The following is a 20,852-nucleotide window of genomic DNA, read 5'->3' on the forward strand; positions in this document are numbered from 1 at the left end:
GCTAAATTGATCAGCATCTAGTCTATGTTGACTCCACATATGGAGATATTGCACAAGGAACCAACCTTTGCGAAAACACTCATGAAGAAAGATCCACATATTTCTACTCATGAAGGCTTAGTACACCTTGTTGTTGAGCTAGCCATCCAAATCAAATCATTGGAGGTAGCTTGTGACAATTGGGATGCTTCTTTGAAAATTATGCTTGAGATCCATAAATTTTTTTGGATAAACACACTAGTAGTGTATAACCCTTTGACGTAAGTGTCAAAAAGGGGGAGAAATAAAATTTGGGGGGACATAAGAGATAATGGAGAAGATAATATTTTTGGGGGAGCTAATATTTTTTAGAAAAGGGGAATTAATGATAGAAATAGAGTACACAGAATAGAAACATAGCACATAGATCAACTTATGCACATCTACTCAGCAGGAGGAATAATTTTGGTTTAGATACATAACAACACAATTAACTCAGGGGGAGTTATTGAATTTTGAGTTATGATGGATAAGACATGTTTTGCAAATTTTTTGAAATTTTAAAATTTTGTACATAATCCAAATAGAGATATTGAATATTTGAGTTATGCTCGTAAGTAAAGATCATTCATGGATGACCAAGTGTTTTTTGACACTCATGTCAAAGGGGGAGATTGATAATCTCATACTGGTTATGAAAAATGAGTGTCTATACACTTAAATCATTTATAAGTTATGTACTTAGTTCATGTCAAACAAATAATGCATGTCGAGCATAACATGTCAGATAGTGCATGCCGAGTCACTCAAGTGCTAAGAAGATAGAATGTTCCAAATTATTTAGATGATGAGTGATAAATGGAATTTGAGTCATTCAGGGGTTGAGTTACAACATTGAAGTTGTAGTTGATGCCTAGCATCAGGGACTTCAAATGTCGAAGTATATAGTTTTGTCCTGGTTATTTATAATGGCATAAAATTCTATGTAAACCATTTTGGAGTTGACTTTAGAATTTTTTTGTGATCTTAGATGATAAGGATGAATCTTTATTATGAATCCCTATGTAGTACATGCAGCCAATTAGAAAAAGGGAAGGATTATGTGGCTAGATGGATAAATTACAATCATTGATTCATACCTAACCCTAAGTCACCTAGGTCTTCTTAAGGAAGACAAACCCTAAACTTGTATGTGTGTAGAAGGAGAGAAGAGAGGTTTTACATGTGCAAACAGAGCTTTCATGGCGACTAAGGAGTTTTGATTTGAAATACATTGCAGAATCAATTAGAGAAGAAGAGAGGAAAGGAATTAGAAGACAACAGAGATACATCCAATCAATAAGGATCAAGTACACATCAAGAAAGAGGTGATCTGACATCAAACAAAAGAGTGGTAACCGAAGGATCATTGTTGAGACATTCTAATAGGTGAATCTGTTAAATCTCTTAACAAAGAAGTCTTAATAGGCTATTGTAAATCCTTTAACAGGGTGCTTAATTCATTATAATTCAAAGTCCTCTAATCAGGCACACTTCTAACAAGGTGTAGAAATACTTTAATAGGGTGGGACCTAACAATCTTTGTAAGCCTTTAACAGGGTAGATCATGTCCCATGATCAAAACATTATAACCTTCATTAGATACACTTTATTACTGCAGTAGTGAAGAATTGTGGGTGTCATCCCCTCGCCCCCCCCCAATTTTACCCTCTCCTTTGAGGGTTTTTGGGTAACCAAATATTTGTGTCATACATGTGTTGACTATTTTACTTTCATGCTATGGATGTATATGCTTGATTTGGTATTTCAATTTACTTACTGAATTATGAGATGGATGTGAGGTGAATGATTTTATGGTTAAAAGTTTTAGGTACCGATTCACCCCACTGCGCCCCCCCACCCAACACCTCAGAGTTTACTTTCCCTATTGTATTTCCAACATCGGGGCATCGGCCCAAAAATTTTTTGGGCCTTATTTTATTAACAATTTTGGGCCAACATGTTGTAATTAATTAAACCCTAAATTGGAAAAAATACTTGTATAAAAGAGCTTAGGGTTAGGTATCTTTCATAATGTGTGATGCGAAAATTGCTTCTTGTGGTGTACTGAGCTGTAAGGGATTATGGATTTTAATCAAGTTGTAATCACTAGATCATAATAATATTGGACTTGATGTTTAGTGGATGTAGCCTAGGGATTGGGTGAACCATGTTAAATCTTGGCGTCTTGTGTTCTCTTCTATGCGATTTATTATATTTTTGATATTGTTTCTATTTGCATGTAATTGTTATTTCTGTCTACAATTAAATCCTAACAAGTGGTATTAAAGACTAGTTTTTTTTTTCAGTTATATTTTGTAGGAAAGTCTCACGGTTGAGTGGGAGTGATGGCAGATGAGGGTAAGCTGAAGGTGGAGAAGTTTAATGGGAAAAACTTTCAACTATGGAAGATGCAAATGGAGGACTATCTTTATCAAAAGGATTTATGGAAGCCTTTGGAAGGAAAAACCAAGAAAGAGGGAACTATGATAGATGAGGACTAGAAGATTTTAGATAGAAAGGCACTTGGAAGAATTTGATTATGCTTGGCACCATCAGTGACATTTAACATTACAAAAGTGAAGATGATAGAAGAGTTGATGCAAACCCTAGTGAAATTGTATGAAAAGCCCTTCGCTTCAAATAAGGTATTTCTCATGAAGTGTTTATTTAATATGAAGATGGTAGAAGGTAGATCAGTTGCAGATCATTTAAATGAGTTTAATATTGTTACTAGTTAGTTATCTTCTGTGGGTATTAATTTTGATGAAGAAATTAGGCCTCTCTTAATTTTGTGTTCTTTTCCTGAAAGCTGGAATGGCTTATTAATGGTTGTGACTAATTATCTATCTGGATCTAATACCCTAAAATTTGATGATGTGATTGGTGTTATTTTGAGTGAGGAAACTTGTAGCAAAACCTCACGTGGATCTACATTACGAAGTCCTTTGAATGCATAAAGCAGAGGTAGAGTGACTGAGAGAGGAAATAATTCTAGAAATCATGGGAAATCAAGACGAAAGTCAAAGGGAAAGAGCTCTTAATCTAGAAGGACCAAGAGATTGTTGGTACTGAGGTAAACCAAGGCATAAGAAGATATATTGTTGGACTTGAAAGAACAATGAAGGAGATAAGCCAGGAGGGAACAAGGAGGAAAATGTGGTAAGTAAAAAATATGAAGAGGATGCTTTGCTTCTTTCTGTTGGCTTGGTTTTTCATTTTCTAATTTTTTTGCAAAATTATAGTGAAAATTTGGTTATCCTTATGCAGTAAGGGATTGTGCCTCTTTTGTTTTTGTTTTTCCATAGAAAAAATTCCTAATTTGTGTTACCATATAATCGTTTGTGCCTTAGGCTTCATAATTGGTTTGCATTTGTTCTTATTTTAAAAATATGCATGGAAAATATTTTGTGAGCCCTAAATGACCTTGAAAAAAACCTTTATTCCATATTTTTTGCAATATCTTTTAATATTTTTCAAAAAAAATTTTAACCTCAACGCGTATTTCCTTTTAACCATGAGTTTGTACATTGAGTTAATTGGCACAGTATTATTTTGAAAAGGCTTAACCTTTATGGGGTTTAGTTCCTAACCATTGATCTAAAGAAGGTCAATGATGGGCGCATCCCCACATCTTGAAAATGTCAAAACTTTAAGCAAAGCAGGGGAGCACAGTCGTGACACTTGTCCCTGTGGGTCGCATTTTGCCTTTTTGAAATACTATGGATCGTGCAATTTCCTAATAGTCAGATCTTGAAAAGATCGACAATCAAAGCTTCCCCAAATTTTGAAGATGGTAGAACTTTAATGAAAGTGGGGAAGCATGGAAATGGCATGTGGAGTTGGTGGGTCCATTTCTATTGTAGGCTACAAAAGGAAACATGTCAAAACAAGTTGACAGATTGGCATTACATCATTGGATACAGTTGATGACTTGATCAAAGTAAAGTAGATCTTGTAGAGTTGTTGATCATTTGGAGATCAATGGTTGTCACTTCCTCGCATTATGAAGGTGATCAAGTTTTAAAGAAAGCGGAGTAGTGACATTGTGACATATGCATAAAGTGTGACCATTTTTCAGTTGGTAGGTTGCAAGAAAGTTGTCAGAGCAAGTGACAAGTTAGCATTCTCTGATTGGTTTGAGTTACTGACGAGGATAGATAAGGGTCGAATGGATTGATTCATTGATCAAATTAAGATCAACGCTTCTTGCATCCCCGCATTCTAAAAGTATATGAAATTTAATGAAAGCGGTAGTGACATGTGGGCATTTGGGGTTAGTTGTTGCGAAGGTTTCCAGGTAATGTTGAGTTGGATATTGTACCAAATGTTTTACCCAAATTTTCTAGAGGTATTATGTGTATGCTAAGGTGGATGTTGAGTTGGCTCAGTGGGCTTGAAATCTTAAAGAAAATTTAGTAATAATAACAATCTTTCACAATCATCGATCATTTGGAGATCAACAATCATCGCATCCCCACATTATGAAGGTGGTCAAAATTTAAGAAAAGTGGGGAGGCGAGGTTTTGACACGTGGCCGATTTCCAAAAAAAGTAACAAAGTTTTTTAGTTTTAAAGCTTGATCGTCTGATTTGACGTAAATCAATGGCTGGGTTTCAAATTTTGTGGCGTGGATTGAAATGTGACTGTTAGAGCATTAATTTTGATTAATGTGGATTCATGTGAGGCCAATTGCCATAAAATTTGCAATTTTTCTCATTATCGAATACCAGTTTATAAATTCTCAGAGTGTGGAAATATTCAGAGCTCAAAATTACATCTTCTCAAAATCACAAATTGTTGTAGACGAAGTTTCTACTGAAGCAAATAGTTGGTCAAGGTAAGTACTAAAAACCTCTAGTTAATTAAGAAATTGCAGTTGTGTTGAAATAATATAGACAAGATGCCTCCATGAAGGGATTTCTTGGGAAAGGTAGATTACTAGTTAAGGGTTGTACATGATGATTTTTTAGAACAATTTCCATAATCTACCAATGAATTCTCCAAAGGAAAAAAATTGATGGAAAAAAACCCTAGGCTATTGGGCAGTGAGGGTTGCTATGACAAGGCAAATTGGTTAAGGGATGTTGAGACATCTATTAGGGGTTTAGAGCTTTTTTCGCAAATGGTTTTCTAAAAGAATGCATGATACTCCTTTAAGCAATGTGTGAGAGTTTGATATTGGCAATGATATAAAAGAGGTATGACTTTATTTCAAGGATAGTAAAAAATCATTTTGGGGATAACCTTTTCAAAGTTTCACTAGAAGTAATAAGGGAGGTCTTTAGTTTGAACCCTAAGCATGCAGTTTATGAGAAGATTGACTTGGAAGACTTGCAAGCTAGGTATGGCAATTAGAAAACATACCTAAGAGGTGGGCCATTACAAGAACATTTTGTCAAGATACGAAAATTGTCATTAACAATAGTGAATACTCCAGAGCCATTGTTAAGAAATTATTTTAATCCCAGGGCTCAGGACTCTATTTTTCCTTTTGCAAGATATTTGGGATGGACGAGCAGGAGAATATCCAAGGATCTATTGTGTTTATCATTGCTCAGACATTACAATATGGTATGAGCTCAATATTTTATTTTGCCACATATTTAGTGGAGGAAATTCATAATGGATCGATGGGTATCAGTAAGGACAAAGTAGAAAAACCTTTTTGCTAGTATTCTATGTTGATTTATATGTCTATACAAGGGTGTCACCTTTTTCTCGAAGGAAATGAAGTTAGAGCTAGAGAAAGATGGAGAAAAGCTCCTTGTTTAGTTATGGAGTGCAGACATGACATGGGAGGTCATTGGATTTGATTAGTATTTTGCTTCCAAGCTCAAAATTCTACTAATTGGAGATAACCCTAGGATACCTCAGTCCCTATTGGAATTAATTAGACCAAAGGATCATGCTAAAGGACTGAAGGTGGTCCATTATTGGGGAGACATTATCCCATATGCAGTCTCTATTGTGTTTAGAGTATATGGTTTCCTTGGAAAAGCACATGTACTACCATATCAAGTGCCTTTAAAGGTGGGGATTGTAGAGCTCTTATAGGAGTTGATTGGTAGATCTAAAGGCACCTTTTCCCCTCAAATTACTATTGTGCAATTTTTTAATATTTTTTAATCAAAAAAGGCTGGAAGCATTTAGAAAAATTTCTAGACAAGTATCAGATGACTCAGTCCCATTCTCAGTTCGTAGATCTTGAGGGTTTTTATGATTTATTCAAGGAGAGAACAAGAGCTAAATCTCATGAACATATTGTTTATTTCCTAGAAGATGTAATTAGAAATAATTTTTCACTACAAGAACAAGAGGTCAAAAAAGAAAAGTGGAAAGTGTACATTAAGGTGCTTGAATTTGTCAATGCTTTTGAACCAAAATATAATCGCCTTGGTGATAAGAAATATTGGGGTGCTAAAATGGATATGCTAATGAATAACTTTTTTGGTTTTATGAAAACTTTAAATGAGAAGAAAGCAATCCTAACTCAAACCTATCCAGATAAGGCCATTGAGTAAGAGAATAGGTTGGCCAGTAAAGAAATCATAAACCTAGGCCAATATACATTGCAAAAGAGACCTGGATATGTGGTGACAAAGAGTGTAGAACCTGTGCCTCTTTATAAGAGACAATTTTCTGAAAGCCCATCTGCTACACCTACTGCAAAAATGAAGAAATTAGAATAGGGTTCCTCTTCTAGGACTAAAGAGTATTCTCCCACACAAACCCCACTCCATATATATGATGAAGACTCATTAAAGGAGAAACTCCAACATAGGGGAGGGGAGAAAGATATTGTTATAATAGAAACCGAGATGGAAGAAGGAGTGCCAGAAGAGCCACCCATGCCAACTATGACCCTCACTATAGGAGATTTTAAAGGTAGGGAAATGGATCTTATGGTGGAATATACATCTAAAAAGTTCTTAGATGATGAAAGCTTTTTTAAATCTAGGGCGTTTACCCAATTTTTGTGGAAAGCCAACATTAGCAGTTTTGAGGCAAGATGCAAAAAACTTAAAATAGAGCAACCTGATAGGCAGGACTCTAAAATTGAAGAAGAGGTCAAGCTAGCCTCATTGAGGAATTTGCACAGATAACCCCTGAAGGGGGTAGGCAGCTGCTAAAGGATTCAGGGATTTTGATAATATCAGAATGGGACTTTACCAATGCAATGATTTTTGATACAATGAGGAAGGCAAAAGACACCCAATTTAAAATTGAGGAAGAAGTTTTGCAAGCCCATAAGGGGTTGAAATATAGCAATGATCATCAAGCCCTGGTGATATGGTCCATTCAAAAAAGAGATAAAGCCAGAATTCAAGAGGTCTCAAATTCTAAGCATACATGTAATCTTATGGTCTACAGGGTAGATGAAGTAGATAGTGACAGAGTTGCTCAAATGACCAAAGAAATGGCTGATTTTGGAGTCGTAGTTACTGCCAAGGATAAGAAAAAATTAATGGAATTGAATAATAAATTTGAAATGGTTTTAGAGGCATATGAACAAAGAAGAGGAAAGATAGCTCAACTAGAAAGTATAATAGCTCAAATGGAGAGATAGTTGGGGAAAGGAAAGGTAGGCACACAACCTAGTCATCTCAGGATTTCTTATCCTCCTTGTCCTCTAGTACCACCCTAAAATACCATCCCAATTATAGAATATCTTGATACTCCAAAAGAACCCCAACTATATACAGTTGATGAGTTAGAAGAAGAGAAAATAAAGTTATATGCAATGCATGTGGAATTGATCATCAAGCATGAAGACAAAATTACAGATACAATCTTGTATCTTCTGGATAGAGTTGGTTGGCCTTCCTTTTACTTGGAATTATCAAATTGGTAGAGATATGGAATGAACTGATGAACAATGAGGCCAATTGTGAACAAATGGATTAGTAGGGGAGACATCATTACAACCCTTTATTGTCATGTTATAGATTTTTCTGATGAAGGGGTGGAGAGGACGTTTGATCAAGTTAATGACCTTCTAGAATTTGATCATAAGAGGAATTTACTACATAGACAAATAAATAATTATTTCATCAAATACTTGGGCAGGAACTTCAATCTTTTTCCACATATGATTTAAACTGTAGGTCAGATAAGGGAAAAGGAGGAATGGGCTAAGGAATTAAATGAATTAATAAGCATCAATCTTAACATAGTTGTAAATGATGAAAAATATATTTGGTTTGCTAGAACCACAGAGGAGATAGTACAAGTACAATTATTTTTTGATTCATTTGAGCAAGATTTTCAAGAAATAGGAAAAACTAGGGAAAATGTCTTGAAAAGGCAGCAAGAATTTTTGAACTTCAATTGGCCTAATGATATTCTTTTTGACAAATGGGTAATTGACTATTCACCAACAATATAGTTATTAGAAGAAGTTGTTGAAGCAAAAACTATAGACAAAGTAGTGACTACAAAGAAAAGTGAAATTGGTTGATGTATTAGCTCAAACAAAAGTAATAAATGAAGAACAACCAATTGCAATTGTGGATGTAGCAACCCAAACTGATGACATGGTAGAAGATCAATGAATTGTAATAAACATCCAGATCAAAGAGCTTAACACATCAAGCACGGATCAAACGACCCCACAACTAGAAGAATAACAAGTGCAAGTGAACCAATCATCAAATGCACAAGATCAACAAACAATTGTTGCAATAGAATTGGTCCCATCATGAGAAGATGAATGATAAAAACATTATGTTGTAAAGAAACAAGGAAAGTGACAAAGATTTGTCCTTTTTTTTATAATGACATCTTTTTCCCCTTTGTAAATTTTTTTGTGTTAAGGATAGTGTCCTTTTTCCTCTAAGCCTAAAGCTTGTTGCATCTCACATTAAATAAGTGAATTTCCAAGGCTAGAGGATGATCTAAATTCTATGCAATTTTATAATTATGCTATTTATAGTTTGTCCAGTAGTCTGTGTAATTCTTTTGTGATGTATTCATCTTTACAAATCTAAGAATACATTGAGCATTGAAGGATTATGTTGTCTTGTCTTGAGTTATTATGAGTTATACCAATAAATGTATTATTTTCAAGGAAGATTAAACAAAAGAAGGTTTTTCCATACTTGTGTCTCTAAATTTTGTCTCCAATTTTACATACTAGTTATGTTGGGATTGAATGAGAAAAGTTCATACAATTTAATGCAACTAGGATAGGTTGTATATCAATTTGTTGTTGCTTTTAATTCAATGAATTAAGTAAGTGATTCAATAAATTGATATGATTTCCAGTCATATAAGAGGGATATTCATAAGAATGGGATTTAAGGGTAACTACTAATAAGAATTAATTGTAAGGCAATTAATTAGGTCAAAGTTTTACTGGGTAGATTCTGTGTGGCAATGGATAAGGCACTAATCATCAATTCAAATGCATATTGAAGAATTCATGTGGTTGCATAAGGCATACATTTAAAATCAAATCAATCTTTACTTTGTTGTATGAAGAGTTTAATTACTAGTCAGCACTTGTTTGCAACAAATCTCTGTGTGTTATAGTTAGCTACTGTAAACAAGAATTATTTGTAAAACCAAAAAGAATTATGACCATTATCTTCTATAGGGAATAAATAAGAAGAAATAATATTAGTGAATGAGTGAAGTATGAAGAAAATATCAAGTATCTAGCCATTTCATCCCTAAGGTGCACCCGCCTTGGTCCTTCAGAGCCAAAAGAGTAGAGAATCCCTAAGATTCTATTGAAGTTGGTCAAGATCTAAAGAAATTCATGCTAGATATAGGAAGTAGCTAACCCTTAAGAATTTTTTGTCTTTTGAACCTTGGTGTTAGGTATTTCATTACCTGGTAGTTTTAAAAGCCCAACACTTCCTTTAGAAAGTGTTGGTGATTCATGGGTTTTAGATTCTGGTGCTTCATTTTATGCTACACCCCATAAAGGTTGTTTTATTGATTATGTCCAAGGGGATTTTGGGCTTGTTTATTTGGGGGATAATGAACCCTATCATATTGTTGGAAAGAGAAAATTTAAAATTAAGTTGCAAAATGGGAATTATTGGCTACTGCATGAGGTAAGACATGTTCCAAGATTGGGTAGGTATTTAATTTTAGTAGGACAGCTCAGTGATGAGGGTTGTGTAGTTACTTTTAATGATAAAAATTGGAAGGTTTCAAAAGGTTCCCTTGTAGTAGTAAAATGTGTGAAAGTAGGCACCTTATATCTTTGTACATGTCATACTTTTCCTTCTACTTTGATTGTTTCAAAGAAAAATGAAAGTCCAGGAACAATTGTTGCAATTGAGTAGGGAGAACAAACAAATGTTGTAGATTCTGATACAAAGCTATGGCACCACAGATTTGGGAACATGAGTGAGAAAAGTATGAAATTAATTCATTTAAAGAAAGTTTTACCAAGTCTAAAATGTGTTAATATGAATTTCTGTGAAAGTTGTGTGTATGGAAAATAAAAGAGAGTGAGTTTTGTGAAGAGTGGGAAGGAAAATAAAAGTGAGAGATTAGAGCTTGTGCATATAGATGTATGGGGACAAGCTCAGGTATCTTCCCTTGGTGGCTCTCATTAATATATTACATTTATTGATGATGCAAGTAAAAAAGTATGGGTTTTTTTTCCCTTAGACAAAAATATGATGTATTTCAAACTTTTAAGAAATGAAAATGCTTGGTTGAAAATGAGACTGGTAAGAAATTAAAATGTCTTAAATCTAATAATGGTGGTGAGATTGCAGTCATGAATTTGAAGATTATTGCTCCACTAATGGTATTCATAGACTAAAAATTGTTCCAAGGACTCCACAGGAAAATGGAGTGGCTGAACTCATAAACAAGACTATAATGGAGCGTGCAAGGAGCATGAGGTTGCATGTAGGGTTGCCCTTAAACATGTGGGAAAAGGTTGTCAATACTATTGTATATTTGATTAATAGAGGTCCCTCTACTCCTTTGGGTTGTGGTCTTCTAAAGGAAGCATGGGTTGGGAAGAGGGTGAGTTATTCTTTTCTCAAAACCTTTGGTTGTGAAACATTTTCTCATATAGATTCTAAAAATCGAACCAAGCTAGAAGGTAAGTCAAAGAAATGTGTATTTGTTGGATATGGCACTGATGAATTTGGTTATACGCTTTGGGATTTTGAAAATCGTAAAATTGTAAGAAATGTCATATTTAATGAGAAAATGTTATACAAAGATCCTGTTGCAGCAACATGAGAAGAAAGAAGATGATTATGTAGTGTTGGATGATACTCCAAAAGATGATGTTCCAACAATTCCTCATGATTTGAAACAACCACAACAATAAATACCACACACCCCAATGAATGTTAGATGGTCAACAAGGCTAAGTATACTTTCAGAAAGATTTTCTCCTTCTTTGTACTCTATTTTACTAATAGATGCTGGTGAACCTGAATGTTATGATGAAGTTGTGTAGGTGTATACTAAGATTCAGTTAGAGTCTGCAATGGCAGATTGAATGAACTCCTTGCTAAAATATAAGACTTGGGATTTATGCAAGTTGCCTACAGGTAAATGGGCTCTAGAGAATAAACGAGTCTATAGGTTGAAAGAAGAGGATGGAGATAAGAAATGATTTAAAGCCAAGCTAGTTGTAAAAGGATTTGCACAGAAAAAGGGCATTGATTTTGACGAGATATTCTCTCCTGTTATAGAAATGACTTCTATTTGTATTGTTTTAAGTAATACGATTACTGAAGATTTGCATTTGGAGTAGCTTGATGTTAAAACAACCTTTCTTCATGATGATTTGGATGAAGAGATATATATGGCACAGCCACAGGGATTTGAGGTCAAAGGTAAGGATAACTTATTATGCAGATTACAGAAAAGTTTATATGGCTTGAAGCAAGCACCTCGGCAATGGTATCTGAAATTTGATAGTTTTATGCATGAGCATGGATACAATAGGTGTCATTCAGATCATTGTGCTTACTTTGAGAGGTTGGATGATGACAACTACATTATTTAATGTTTATATGTTGATGATATGCTTGTAATTGGGTCTAACATGGATCACATTAAGGGGCTGAAATGTTAGTTAGCACATTCATTTGCTATGAAGGATTTGGGGATAGCAAAACAAATCCTTGGTATAAATATTTGCAAAGATAGGAAGAACATGAAATTGACATTATCTCAGGATAATTATATTGCGAAGGTGTTGCAACATTTCTCTATGGAGAATGCTAAAGCTATCAGTACACCTTTACCTGGTCATTTGAAGTTGACTAAGGAGATGTGTCCAAAGACACAAGAAGAGGAGGATAAGATGTCCAAGGTACCTTATGCTTCAGTTGTAGGAAGTTTGATGTATGGTATCGTATGTACTAGGCTAGATATTACACATGCAGTGGGAGTCATCAGTAGGTATATGAGTCATCTAGGGCTTGAGCATTGAACTATAGTTAAATGGATTCTTAGATATTTGAGAGGAATATCTAGTAATTATTTATGTTTTGAGGGCTCTATTATTGATTTATAGGGCTATGTTGACTCAAATTTGGAAAGGGATATTGATACAAGTTATGTATTTACTTTCGGTGGGGTAACAGTGAGCTGGGTTTCTCAGTTGCAAAAGATTAATGCTTTATTCACTACAGAGTTAGAGTATGTTGCTACTTCAAAGGCAACCAAGGAGATGATATGGCTTCAATTTTTCTTGGAAGAATTGAGACACCCTTAGAGGGATAATTATTTGTTTATAGATAGTTAGAGTGCCATTCATCTTGTGAAGAATTCTGCTCTACATTCAAAGAAAAAACACATATAGTTGCGGTACCATTTCATTCAATTAGTTTTGGATGATAGATAGTTAAAGTTGGACAAGATACATACAGATGACAATCTAGCAGATATGTTTACAAAGGTAGTGGCAAGGGAGAAGTTGAACTCCTCTTTAGCTTTGATTGGTCTTCTAGACTGAACAAAATTAAAAAACAATTAAGTCCAGGGTGGTTTGATCCAATGGGAGCCTCATGTGGTAACAATACTGCTACAAGATTAGTCTCCAAGTGGGAGATTGTTGTTTAATGTGGAGCTTGATCAGTCCCCAAGTGGGAGATTGTTAGTTTGTGGTGACTGATCAGGGAAGTACTATACATACTTCATAATTCTTTGGGGTTCAGGGCATCAACCCGAAATTTTTTTTGGGCCCTATTTTTATCGAGAATTTTGGGTCGACATGTTGTAATTAATTATAACCCTAAAGCAAAAAAAATACTTGTATAACAGAACTTAGGGTTAGTTATCATTCATAATGTGTGATGTGAAAATTGCTTCTTGTTGTGGTATTGAGTTGTAAGGGATTACAGATTGTAATCATTAGATTCTAATAATATTAGAGTTGCTATTTGGTAGACGTAGCCCATAGATTAGGTGAACCACGCTAAATCTTGGTGTCTTGTATTCTCTTCTTTGTGATTTATTATTTTCTGATATTGTTTATATTTGCATGTAATTGTTATTTCTATTTGCGGTTTATCCTAACAAGAATTTTATGTTCATTATACTTCGCTTATGAAATTTGTCAAGGCCAAGGCAAAATATGAATTTGAAAGGGGACAATTCCACAAGGTATGTGCTAACATTGTAAATGATGTTAAAGTAATTGATGGATGCATCAAGGAAATAAGGGATTATGTTAATGAAGGAAAAAATGTAAATATTTCTTGTGCATATTCTGTGAAGAATGTAGAATATGTTATCCAATCCATTAAGGATGAGGAAGAAAATTTAAAAAGGTTAGAAGATGAATTTACTAAATCATAGTTCAGAATGTTATAGACATGGATAAAGCAATTAGTAAATTTTTTGACGTTGTCAGTGTTCTATAGAAGGAAAGGGATAGAGTTTTCAACATGTTTTCATTATTGTGAAGTCTATTATCACCCAAGCTAGAGCTAATGTAGAAATATTTAGAATTGTTGGAGTCTTCCAAGAAGACTTACGAGGATTTTAAACCAAATAATCTACATGGAGCAAAAATTACAACTTATGCAATTTGCGGCATAATTAAAGTAGCACAAAGCATGAAGAGAACATGGGCTAATAAATTTGCCATTTTGAGGAGAAACTTTGATATTTTTGGAACATGAAGTTTTTGACTTGTACATAGCATATGAAAAACTCACCTTTGTCATTCATGTCAAAAGGGGAGTTATATTAGTGAAAAATATATATAGTAGAAACATGGAGTATATGTATGAAGGGAGAGTACAAATATGGTTTTATCATATAAGTTTTTATCATAGTTTTGATAAGAACATTTTTTTTAATGTTTTTACAATTTTGACACTTAGTCATATTTCACTAATTATTATTATTAATGCCAAAGGGGGAGATCGTTGGAAAGTAGGTAGTTATGAATGCATGAATGTTTTCATTTATGAAAACACTATCACATAATAAGGTCGCTTTGATTCACAGTATATTTTGGTTTTGATTTGAGATGAAAACTGCCTAAGTATAGTTCATGACATTTGTGACTAGAGGTATTGTTTAGTTTAGTAAGCTTCATTATATAAGTATCAACAACCATAATTTTGGATATTGTTAATATTAAGTTTATATATTATGTCTCTATGTTTGATGGATTTAATATATCAATTCACATATGTTTTGATTGGAAAAAGTGAAGACATATCTATATCGCAAAGTTTAGGATAAGAGGCAAAAATCAAACATTTTGGCCTGAGGAATTTACTTGTCTTGTTAATTTAATTACTTGGCAATGTAGGGACAATATTATGGATGTTAACCCTTAGTTATCAAGTTTGGATATGCATTTACACATTTCATCTTTAAGGCCGGTTGGACAAAATAATTAGAAGGGTATATAATAAGGACATTTTGATGATGTGAAGTGTCATGTATGTATGCACATGTTATGTGAACTTTATATATGATGTTATGATATCATTTTGATGGTTAGACGCAATCAATTGATATACGAGAAGAATAAAATGTGAGATGTACAAAGGACTAATTAGATAGAGAAAATATTAATACAATCATTTTAGTATTGTATATACTACACTAAAGCATTGTAAGTGCAATGAGATCCATTGTATTATAACTCCTAATAGGGTTGAGATCTTTAACAAGGTCTAGTCCTCTAACAATGACTCATGCACTAAATATATGTAACAAGCTCCTAACAAGGTCAATTCTCATAACATATAACTTTCAAATTAGTGCATTGTTGTGGGTACCATCCCTGCCAAGGTTTTCCCTTGGCCAAGGTTTCCTTGAAAAAAATCACGGTGTTCTGAGTTTCTTATTGTTGTGTGGATTATATTTTAGTTTATTCATTTGTGCTTGCATATGGTTAAGTTTGGAAATTATTAGTTGGTGTAAAAGTGCTGCAATACTAATTCACCCCCTCACACTATTGTCTATTTCAAACAATTATGACCTTATTATTGTTACAATTGGTTTATTAACATAAAAATGATCCAATTGCACCATTTACAAATTATTCACCAATTTTGACCATTTGATCCTTATTTACCAAAATAACCCTAATTTTCCCTAAAGAACAGTTTGGCCTAAACTTGCTCCATTCCTATTACATCCTTATTAAATTCATTGTATCAATAATCCATAGGGTCTTATCATATTCACCCTAGTCTATTACAAGGACGACTTATCTTTGGCCCATGTCTAAATAATTGGTGCTCTTACACCAAGATGATAGCACAAAGTGTGAAATAGGTGATAGATTGTCCAATGTAGGATAGAAGGAATTGGAAGGCTAGGTTTGACAACTTGAGAGATGGTTAGCCACAAATTTTCTAGCAATTGTGTATTGACAATATTAATGTAATTAATGCATTTAAAAACCAACTTTGATGATAATCCGCTTATATCTTCCATATTGTGCTCATTGTTTCTATGGTTACAGGTTTGTGTATTGTTGTTGTTTCTTACTCTTGATACATGGTTGGACATCTTCCTTGGGGATTCTATGATCTTGTTTGCATCAACAACATATAAACAATAATAAATATTTTATAAAATGGATGTCATTTGAAAAAATGATGTCAAAAGAAACCAAAATGCGCTAATGCAAAAACATAATTCATCATTTCATTAGATAACCCTTTTTGCATACATATAATCATTTAACAAAAAATGAAAATATTGATAACATAGACCATATAGTAAACAATATAATGAAATGGATGTCATTTAAAAAAATGATGATAAAAGAAACCTAAATGCAAGAACCTAGAACCAAATTTTATCATTTTATCATAACCCTCTATGCGAACATATAATCATTTAACAAAAAAATGATACCCTTGATGACATCAACGTCCAAATAGTAAACATTTTAATGAAATGAATGTCATTAAAAAATGATATCGAAATAAACCAAAATACACAAACATTGAAGCAAAATTCATCATTTTATTGTAACCTTTTATGAATTTAATAGAAAAATGAAACCCTTAACAAAATTTACCAAATAGTAAACATTTTAATGAAATTGATGTCATTTGAATAAATGATGACAAAAGACAACAAAATAGCAATCTGAAAACTAGAATTCATCATTTTGTTTTAACCATTTATGCATACGGATAATCACGTAACAAAAAAATGAAACCCTAAAAAACATATACAAAATAGTAAATATTTTAATGTAATGGATCCCATTAAAAAAAATGATGACAAAAGATAGCAAAATGCAGAACCTAGAAGTAGATTTCATCATCTTATTGTAACCCTTGACGCAAATAGATAATCATTTAAAAGCACAAGGAAACTCTTGACAACACCTACGAAATAGTAAAATTTTAATGAAATTAAAGACATTTGGACAAATATTGACCAAATAATGCAAAATGCATGAATGAAGAAATAAATTTTATCATTTCAAGGTAACCCTTGATGCATATGAATAATCATTGAACAACAAAATGAAACCCTCGATACCATATATGAAATAATAAACAATTTAATAAAATGGAAGATATTTGGAAAAAATGATGAAATAAATCTTAAACTACACTAACAAATAAGAAGATTTCATAATTTTAATCTAACCTTTTGTGCACACAGGTAATCACTTTACAATAAATCGAAACCCTCAACAATAACATACAAAATAATAAACATTTTATGGAAATTGATGACATTGAGACATCATTGTTTTATTCCATCACTGCACATAAAAGATAGGAAGCATGCTCAATGGACACAATGTTACTTGGAGGTTGTAGAGTGGAGCCCAAATGGTTGTGGAGTGGAGACCAATTGGATGTAGTGTAGAGCCGAAGTAGTGTGAACCAAGAAAATTATGGGAGAGTGAAATCCACAAAAGAAAAAATACATTTCCCTTCAGAAAAAAATTCTTTTGAGGGTTCTTGAATGTTTAGACACACATCCAAAACATGCCACTCATGTGGCTGACCTTACTTGAAAAAGGGCCATGGGGGATTTAGTGGCCCCCTTTTCCTAATGCAAACATGAAACATGTGAATGAGCCCTTATACACAAACAAACATAATTATACACTTTTAGATTTTTGAAATTGATTTTTTATTGATTATTGCATATTGTGTGAGACACTATTAGGTTTTTTAATGTCTACTATTGGTTGGCACTTTTTTTGACCACATTTTGACCTATATGCACACAACACCTTTTGTGGAGTGCACTGCTATGCACGAGAAGTTGAAATCTTAACTTTAAACAATTAATTTGGTTACTAAAACAACATAAAAATCGGGAATCCTACATTATTTGATACAAGTGAAGTTAACTATAAGCACTACTAGATCCTTTCCCTTATTAAAATTAAACTATATACATTCACTTTTGGTCTGTCTTGAAGTTTAGACATGCATTTCCCTTGGGAAAAAAAATCTTTTGACGATTTGTGAATGTTTGAACATGCATCCAAAACATGCCATCTACGTGGTCGACCTTACTTGGAAAAGGGCCACAATGGATTTAGTGCCCCACCTAAACATGAAACATGTGAACGAGCACTTATACGTAAAGACTTGCAATGAGACACTTCTAGAATTTTGAAAATGATTTTTCTTTAATTATTGTTAATTGTGCGAGACATTATGGTATTTATTAAAATCTACTATTGATCGACACCTTTTTAAACCACTTTTTCACTTATATGCACACAACACCTATGAAATGCATTGTTGTTTATGAACAATAGAATCTTAGCTTTAAACAATTAAATCAATTACTAATTTAAAAAAAAAAAAAAAAAAAACTATAACCACTCCTAAGTCCTTTCCTAATTAAGAATAAACTATATACATTCACTTTTGGTGTTTCTTTTTCATTTTCCGTTTAAAATTAAAAAACCAGTAAAATGCCGATTTGATGCCGGCATAGACATTGGCCAAAATGTTAACCAAAATATAACTATCTTCTTTTCAGTACACATGATAGACGACAAACAAAAGCATCAGATTAAATAAAACATAGCTAAACGCGTAGAGAATTTTAGTGGTGAAATTAGACGACAAGTGCGACTCGAGCATCTACATCGCGGGTCAATTATCTCTGGTCGCTGACGGTCCCAACATTGCTACGCGAATTGATAATTTGATAAGAAACGTAAATAATTTTCATCTGGGTATTCTTTCTGCGATCAATTTAGTTGTAAATAGCAGCTGATTTGTTTTCAGAGGCCCTTATTTGGTCACTAAGAAATGGCTTCTGCCCTCATCACATACAATTCGATCGCACCCTCTTCGCGTGCTTCATCCATAATTGGCACCACTAGATCCCGGGTTCAAATTCCACATGGGAACCTACGTATTACTGCAAACCCGGTAAGAAGTCAGTTCAGAGTTTCTGCCAGAAGAAGGCTGACCTCTGTGCGAGCGGCTACAGAAACAGGTAGAGTTTTTGATTGTATGCATGGATAAAATTTGGCAATACGTATGGATGATTTCTTCTTCTTGTTCAATCTTCGTTGAGGATTTATAACGTTTTTCATTGGCCGTGGTTAAAATTTATAAACAGGGCTCACCTTAGAGTTTGCCCTGTGAATCGTTGTTTAATTACTGCAATGGGCTGCCTTTAAATGTTGGCAAAACTTTGAAATTGAATCGTGTTTTACGGATAGGCTATTACAATTTTTTAAAATAAATTCTAAAAAAGAGGTTAGTTAAACCTCTTTTTGTTGGCCGGGGCGTTATACGGGGAATCCCTTAACCTGAGAATCGAAACTGGCGTAGTGGTGGAAAACCCCTAATCAATTGTAGCTTACCCCAAATAACAACCATAGAAGTTATAAGTAATGAATAATTCGAAGCTAGACATTAATATTTCTCTCGAAATAGGCCACCAAAAATTTTCTGTGGCCAAGTATACAGGCTAAGCCTAATATATCGAACTTAATTTTGATACGGCACTCTGTGGACTTTCTTACTAGCGGAAATATCATAATCCAGTCGATAGTCTTTATTCAATTTAAGGCCAAAAACTATATATACCTTAAAGAAAGACTACAGTATTGCAGAAAATTATAAATATCAACCAGTGATATAAAAATTCAGGGCGTAAGTAGCATTCGCAGTTTAAATCACGTTGTTCGTCCTGATGGGTTTCGACAGCCCCAGCATCAGAGGAACATGATATTCATCTAGACCACTTAACAAACTGGAATTAAATGGATTTAAAGGAAGTCTACAAGTTTTTTGTTTGCAAATTCTGGCAGGTCGTTTTCAATATAGAACTGCTTTATGGTTTTTTAAATATTTCCATAAGCTTTTATGTTCATATAAGCCAATTTAGTAAATTATTATAGTCATTTTTAAAGTTCTAACTCACAAATAGTTTTTCAGTTGGTGGAGTGAAAAGACCCTCTTAGTCATTCACTGAAGTGTATTAATTCAGATTTTTTAACTGCTGTTCAAGTGCTTTGCAAAAATTGAGTTTGCTTAGCGGACAAAATATTCAAAACATAATTGCATATTGAAGACCAACAAAGGGTACCCGCTCAGGTTTCAATTAAATTGGAAAATATGCCCTCTTAAACCATCAACACAGATAGAAATCGTTTCATACTTAGAATAACATTCAATTTAAAAGCTTGATCTTGAATTAAACACAATATTGAATCTTGAGCAGATAACTTATTCCAGTATATATTGGACTACAACCATCAGTATTTAAACATAAAAGAACCTGTTTCAAATGCTCACAGCTCTGTGATTATTTGATGAGACTGTTGATTGGAGGGAGCCTGGAGACTGATATCTGCTTAGAATTGACTGTTGTCCCTTCATTCCACACATAATACTAACAGTAGGAAATACTATGCCTGGCAGGGTTAACAGAAGTTATGGATAGCACAGAGATATCTCAAAAATTGATCCCATTACTAAGTTTTTTGATGGATTTTTTTGAGATTTTTGATAATTTTTCAAGTTTGTGAAGAAATTTTTCAAGTTTTCATTTTTCATTTTTAAAAAGAAATAAAGAATGTGATGTCCCCAATGTTAATGTAATAATTAATTAATTAATTGGTGCTTGGAATCAAATAAAATAATAAAGACCTTTAATTAATTAATAATTATGGGGTCTAAATTAATAAAATAATATTGTCGGCTTGTACTTGTAATTCTCTAGATCCTTCTTGGAGACCTTTATAATAAGGTGGTGACCAGGCATTGTAATGATCATGGATTGGATTTCATTTTGTTTGTATTTCCAGAGGCTGGAAGTTGAAGGTAGTTTGTGTGCAGTTTCGGAGGTGAAAGACCCTTCCTATTATGTGATTCCAGTTTCAGTGGTGCAAGGCCACCCTATTATGCCATGGAGGT

General features: G+C 33.6%; 1 protein-coding gene across 1 annotated transcript in view; it reads left to right on the plus strand.

Moving 5' to 3' along the window:
- Positions 1–18,657: 18,657 nt before the first annotated feature.
- CPISCA (chloroplast-localized ISCA-like protein) overlaps positions 18,658–20,852 on the plus strand; it is a 78,655-nt gene continuing 76,460 nt past the window's right edge. The window contains exon 1 of the mRNA XM_089822503.1: positions 18,658–18,921. Coding sequence (XP_089678629.1) covers positions 18,732–18,921 — 190 coding nt within the window. The 5' untranslated portion in view covers positions 18,658–18,731. The remainder of the gene's footprint in view (positions 18,922–20,852) is intronic.

The sequence above is a fragment of the Cupressus sempervirens genome, chromosome 3 (assembly GCF_028749045.1).
Source record: "Cupressus sempervirens isolate cs-2001-9-10 chromosome 3, ASM2874904v1, whole genome shotgun sequence".
Lineage (NCBI taxonomy): Eukaryota > Viridiplantae > Streptophyta > Pinopsida > Cupressales > Cupressaceae > Cupressus > Cupressus sempervirens.